The 7,035-nt window shown below is 48.3% G+C and overlaps 1 protein-coding gene across 1 annotated transcript; it reads right to left on the reverse strand.

Moving 5' to 3' along the window:
• Positions 1 to 873: 873 nt before the first annotated feature.
• LOC121471514 (olfactory receptor 10X1) lies at positions 874 to 1,833 on the reverse strand. The gene has a single exon (XM_041722329.1). It carries the CDS (start codon positions 1,813 to 1,815, stop codon positions 874 to 876), a length of 942 nt encoding a protein of 313 aa, XP_041578263.1. The 5' UTR covers positions 1,816 to 1,833.
• Positions 1,834 to 7,035: the final 5,202 nt, after the last annotated feature.

Raw genomic sequence — 7,035 nt, forward strand, 5'->3', positions numbered from 1 at the left:
ATGGATTTTTCCAGTCCTGGGATGTACAGGAGGTTGTACTGTTGTGTTTGTTTGTTGGATCAATGTTCCAAGATATTTAATATATTCAGAAGTGAGCATCTGTCACTTCTCACAATCATGAAGAGTGTTTTTAAATACATTCAGTAATGAGGGGCTTCTAGGTGGCTCCGTCAGTTAAGCATCTGACTCTTGTTTTCAGCTCATGTCCTGATCTCAGGGTCATGAGGTTGAGCCTCAAATGGAGCTCTGTGCCCAGTGGGGAGTCTGCTTCAGATTCTCTCTCTGTCCCTCCCCAATTTGTGCTCATACTCTCTCTCTCTCTCTCTCTCTCTAATAAATAAATAAAATCTTAAAAAAAAAACCCTTCAGTAATCAATATGGCATGGGACTTACCAAATACAGGTATCAATCCAGATATGCACAAATAGACAGTTGACGATTTCTACATTGTGTATCACCAATTAGAAAAGATTTATCTCATGGGAGGCACAGCCCAATGCCTCACATCTTGACCTAGAAAAATTCCTCAGCCATCTTATCTTTAGATATTTTTAAGTGCCTCTCAGTGTTGTGGTCACAAGAGTTGTTTTCCCCTTCCACAGTGTTGCTTTTCCCCTTCCATGATGCAGGATGCCCAGAGCCTGACTACTGGCAGCCTAGTGTCTTCAGGAGCAGCCAGTAGAAGTACGAGTAGTTCAACAACTTTTTTAACAAACTGAGTAAATGTTTGTGATGGTTGAGTTCCCAGGCTCAGTCTCTGGATTCCTCTGTGCCAACTTTGGAAAATGCAAATGGCACAGGCTTCTCCTGGCATCACAGGAGCAATGCCTACTGACATCAGGAGACAGTCAGTCATGCAGCAATAATCCAAAATTATTTATTCAAGAAACTTCTCTTTCCAAGCACCTTCCTAAAGGCATTCTTCATGTCCTTATTCCTGAGGCTGAAAATGAGGGGGCTGAGGAAAGGAGTAATGACTGTATAAGGGACAGACATGAGGGTATCATCTCCCCCCGAAGTTTCTGGCTTCATATAGACAATAGCGGCAAACCCAAAGTGGATAATGACCACTGTGAGATGCGAGGCGCAGGTAGAGAAGGCCTTCTGCTTGCCCTTGGCTGATGGGATCCTGAATACAGTGGAGAGAATGAACACGTAAGTGATGATGATGAGCAGGAAGGTGCCCATCAAGCCTGACACTGAGATCATTGTCACAATGGATTCAGTGAGGTCGCTGTCTATACAGGCCAGCCTCGCCACTGTCCGCATGTGGCAGAAGAAGTGTTTGACAAGGTTGGGGCTGCAGAAGGAGCCCCTGAATATCAGTGCAGTCTCTATCAGAGAGATGAGAAAGCCTCCCCCCCAAGCAGAGGCCACAAGCTGTCCACACACCCCATTGGTCATAAGCAGTGGATATCTGAGAGGGTTGCAGATGGCCAGAAAGCGATCATATCCCATCAAGGTGAGGATGATGCAATTTGTGCCACCGAGTCCCAAGAAGAAACACATCTGCAACCCACACCCCATGACTGAGATGCTCTTGTTTTCAGTCAGCAGATCGGCCAGCATCTTGGGGATGATGGTCAGTGTGTAGCAGGTCTCGGAGAAAGAGAGGGCACCAAGGAAGAGGTACATAGGGGTATGGAGAGATCTGTCCACCCAAGTTAGACCCATGATAGCCAGGTTACCTGTGAGGGTGAGAAGGTAGAGGCAAAGGAAGACCACGAAGAGGAAAGCCTGCACATGGGGGTACACGGAAAAGCCAACAAGAATGAATTCCTTCAGGACTGTCTGGTTGACCTTCATTGTTTGCATGTCTGAAATTTGGAAGAAACAACAAATAATTATTCCATTCTCCGTTATTATTTGAAAATTACGGTGTGAATAAGACAGATGACCAGAGTTATAATTACTGCCTGATTTTTCATTTGCTTTAGCAAAACACCAGCCATATGTAGGTTATGTGCTTTCCTAACTTTTAAGTTCTCTTGTTACCCCCTTATTGAGCAACCGCTGATCACTGATCACTTATTGGATGACAGAAGATGCTTTCTGGCTTATTTTTTAAGAAGACTTTATTGGCTGGTAATATAATGGGGGAAAAAGGATTCTGACTAATATCCAGATAAAGGAAATTAAGGTGCATTAGCTGAGCTAGATTTGGTCAAACTCTGAATACTAGAAAAAACAACAACAACAACAACAAAACTACCAAGTAGTTCATACACAGAGTCAGGGTCTGACAAAGCAACTTCCACGTAAAATATTGTCTGTAAATATCTAATGAGTGAAGATTGATAATTGGTTTGTTAGTCATTTAGGGACCAAATTTGGACAATGGCCTATGATTGCAAAGAAGCCCAAAGTCACTATCTCTTCTTGGAGAAGACTGTTAGATCCTGAAATATTAAAAGAAAGTAAAGAATATGCTCCCTTCCCTCTATTCTCAGGAGAGTGAAAATAGGCTACTCCAGGACACTTCAGATTAATAGTGATTAATTAGAGTAAGTCGATGGTATTGATAAGCAGACTTTTTATGCAAACACAGTGCAGGTTGCAGGTGAAACTTTGCCCATTTTGTCAATGCCAAGCCTAGCATCTGAAAAAGATAAAATAACTAGAGATTCTGTGAATTCTTTGATAATTCTGCTTCTGATTTAATCTCAGCCTCCTCTAACTTCTACAACACTCTGCCTTTCCTTATATTTAACACCCTTATATTTATTCCCTCGGCTTTGTGCTATAGTGAGCTATGGTTATTCCTCTCCAACACATCAACATATTTAATAACTAGCATTGACAGGATCTACATTTTGGCAAATTCCTTCTAAAGATTATTGGTTTTATTCTTGACAATGAAGATGTGAAGTGCATAGGACAGCCGTGGGATGCGTACGGCAGCTGTGATTGTTTTACTGATTTTAGAAATAAGATAGCTGTGTCTATGAAGTGGCATATTTGTAGCTGGAATCCAAGTGTTTTGACTTTAATTGTATATTCTTCCCACTTATCAATGTTTCTTGCCTCAAGGAAAGAGGCCGCCGGTCATAGATTTCTGCATTTCTCACAGTGCTAATACAGAGCGTATTAAGAAAGTAATGATTCCCTATACATGCTGCATGGATAGGTTGGTTATCAAAAAAGAGTGCTGAATCTATAAAGTTTCTCCTTTACTTTGTTATTCAGCGTTGCAGAGTGTGCTGAGCATGAAGAGAAATAGACTTTCCACTCTTAATTGGATTTGGTTCAGGCTGAGATTCAGGCTTCTGTCCGCCCAATTGAGCTGCTCACTGACAGTCAAGAGGCACTAGGAAAATGATCTAAATTATAATTATATAATTTTATCATATGTACATAAATGTAAATAAAATAAATATAGTTATATAATTATAAACCTTTTTTTATGAACGGCTGCCGAAATCACCCACGGCCATATGGGCTCTCCTTAGAGATCTCCTTGATTCTTTTGTCCTCTTCTTAGACCTGGCGAGACTCGTTCTTTCTTGGCCACACGCAAAGCATGTGACTCCACTTCCCCACCACACCTTCTCCCTTCCCGTTCTCACTCTGTCTCACTGTTTGCACACCTGCTCTGTCTGAGTGATTGTCTCTCCAAAAGAAGACTTGAGCAGCTTTTGTCATCCTGCCTCCCGCTGTGTTAGGAGGGGCGGCGTCTGAACCATCCTGGGGCTCCCTTAGGAGGCATTTTAAGCGAGCCTCCTTCACGTCTAAATTTAGGTACCCACACCCACACTGGCAGCTCGTCCTTACGCTTCCCCCTGCAAACAGGCTTTGGAAGCACTCCGACCATCTCAGACGACTTTCTCCCCTCCCAGAAATACTAGGGTCCAGATGCCCTCCTGCTTATTCCGGAGCCACCGTGAACAGTTCTTGCCTCAGGAAAGGACCTCACATGCTGAAGTTTTCTAGTTCTCTTGACTCTTCACAATAACTCTGTGGGAAGAGCAATTCAGTGGGGTGCAGAACTAAAAGATGAACCAAATACCCCAAAGCGAGGTGAAGGGGAGAGTAGACTGACAACACAAGTTGTTTTTAGTACCTGGTGTTCTGCGTACAGAACTCAAGCTCGCTCTTTCTTTCTCTTTATCTATCATCTATCTATCTATCTATCTATCTATCTATCTATCTATCTATCATCTATCATCTATCTATCATCTATCTATTATCTATCTGTCTATCTATCTATCTATCTATCTATCTATCTATCTATCTATCATCTTCTATCTATTTATGTATTTATAGAATGGAAGACAGGGGTAAAGTCAGAAGGAGAGAAAAAGCCCTAAGCAGGCATCATGCTGAGTCTAGAGCCCAAGGTTGGGGGGGCGTTGCTTGATCTCCTGACCCTGAGCTCAGGAGCTGAACCTGAGACTGATGTAGGAATGAGCCAGGGGCAGATGCGGCTAGGCAGGGAAAGAGAAGGGAAAGGCCCAGGGTCAGGCTCCCATAAATCTGTGGGCTTCCCTAAATCCCAAGGACACCAAATGGCTCCGACTCAGGCTCCTACCCATCCCAAGGAAACAGAGATAAGACAGGAAAAACAGAGAAAAAAAGGAAATTAGTTTCTCTGGCTCCCAAGTGTTTGGGAGTATCTCCCTTTGATGGTTACCAGGAGATCCCAGAGACTCACCAGATCCCAAAACGGCCAAATGCCAATCCCCTGAGACAGCACAAGGAAATCTCCAGGCCGTGGGCTCCCTGGTTAGGTTCTCAATGAAAGGCCAGCCCGAAAGCCCTCGGTGGCAGTCCTGTCGGGACCCCTCTCACTTCTTCACTTAACACGCTTCTCTCGCTTCACTCGCTGTCCGGTGCCTGCGAGGCCCCAGGAGCAGGAACCACGCTGTCCTGTATCATCCGGTGTGGAAACCTGCGATCACGCCCAAAGAAGGGTAAGGCGGACTCTTGTCTTGTCGTTCCTGGGAGACCTCTTCTCGTAACAGACTGCAAAGTGGGGCACCTGTCGGCCAGTTAAAGGCAACTAGTGGGGCCGCGGGTCTTGACTCAGGGGACAGGCTTCTGGAGGAAGGGCTACCCCCCCCCCCCCCGCAAGGGACGGGACGCCGGCCTAACCCTGGTGGGCTCCGCTCTCAGTCTTTCCACTTTCCTGGTTGGCTTCTCTGCGCCCGGGGGCTTTGCCGGTGGTGGCCTGTGCCTGCCCAAAGGGAACGCTCAGGGGACCTCAGGTGTTTGACAGAAACGCTCGAAGGTCCGACGAGGACGCTTAACTGAAACTGCGCTGGGCTGGCGGCTGCGGGCCACCGGCCCGGGATGCACCAGGGGCTGCGGCTCAGGCTGGGGCCCAGGCTCAGGTGGGGACAGGCAACCCCGTCTCTGGGCCTGCCCCTGGCTTGCAGCTGGTGGCCCTGGGGTGTTGCAGACGCAGGAAGGACAAGATGGCCGAGGGGTCCCAGCCCGGGGAGTCTCCCGGAGGCAGCACAGCCTCCCGCCAAGGCCCCGGTGACCCACTTGCTTCCTTTGGCTTCTAAGGGGAGGATCACAGTGTAACTATTAACCTCGCTAAACCCTATGAGGGGAGCCAGCTTCATGGGGAAACCCAAGGGGACAAGCAGGATTAGGGGCAGCTGGGCAAGAGTGGCCGCTCCCCTGGGGACGGCGAACCCGGGTCGCCTTGGTTTACAGGACAGAGCTGAGTGGCAGGGACACCTTCGCAGTCACCTCTGCGTAGCAGGTATGGGGTAAGTGGGTCCAACCCGGGTCGCAAGCCGGGAGACAGACCAGCCTCGGCAGAGACACCTTGGATGGCATTCTGCAAAATTGGGGAAACCTGGCCGGCTGACGCTTGAGGGAAAACATCTGAAGGTTTTCTGTTCCCGGGCGTGGCCTCAGCATTACCTGGAGGCTGCAGAGGCCTGGCCTCCGGAAGGCCCTACTCCCCTAGTTGGATCTGGACTGAAAGGGGGGGCTGATGGTCCGGGGCCCCTGTGCCCGAGCCTTCTTCGCCTCAGGACAGCAGGCTGACTCCGTAGGTCTCGTGAGCCCCTCCCTCGGGGCTCCGCAAACTATCACAAGGAGCAGGTGCCCAATGACCCGCCCCCGAAGCTTCTTCCCAGGAAACACCACCTGTTAAACCCTCTTGCTCACCTCATTCAGGATTGCCTCACACCGAGAATCTCCCCCGTGAGAAAAAGGTGCACCTGCCGTACCCGTAGCTGAAATGCCCAGTGAACGTGGCCCAAGCAAGGTACACGTGCCACTGTCTCTCCAAGACTTCCAACACATCAACAGTGACCTGGGCAGGACGCAGGGAACCCTGACCAACATATCGGAGTCTTTCAAAGTATAACCCAAATGTTTGAATCAGGTTGGAGGGATGTAACGTTGATTCTTGATCAGACTTTGCTGCAGAAAGGCAAGCTGCCTTGCAGGCTGCCGAGAGCTCTGGGGACGAGCACGTGATGGCCTTGGAGGAACGACTACAGGTTGGGGAAGGGGCGTTCCCCACTGGTAACAGACGGTCCTCCGGGCGCCCCCAGATGGGACTATGCTTGTTCCCTGGGGGTCTGGAAACAGAAACATTTCCAGGCATGTGTTCTGGAAGGATTGAGGAGAACCAGGGCCAAGGCTTTCAACTATTCTAAGGTGGCCCAGGTAATTCAGGGGCCCCTAGAGCCCCCTTCTACCTTAGAGAGACTTCAATATTGCAGACCTGTCTGACCCCACATACTCCAGAGGAGGAAATAATATTAAAGGATAAGCTTGTAACTCAATCAGCTCCTGATATTTGGAGGAAATTACAAAAGATGGCGATAGGTCCCAACAACTCCCTGGATACTGCACCCCCCCCCCCCGAAGACGGCTTTTTCAGTAGAGATCAACGGGAGGGCCAGAGATATGGGAAGGAGAGATCAAATGAAAGCCATTTTTCTGGTGGCAGCCATCAAAAGGCCAAGACTTGTAGCCAACCCAAAAAACTCCTGACGCCTGTTGTAAATGTGGGCAGATTGGCCACTTCGAGGGAGAATGCCCCAAAGGCCAGCACGGCGCTGTCCTCCA

Source organism: Vulpes lagopus, chromosome 11 (genome assembly GCF_018345385.1).
Source record: "Vulpes lagopus strain Blue_001 chromosome 11, ASM1834538v1, whole genome shotgun sequence".
Classification (NCBI taxonomy): Eukaryota; Metazoa; Chordata; class Mammalia; order Carnivora; family Canidae; genus Vulpes; species Vulpes lagopus.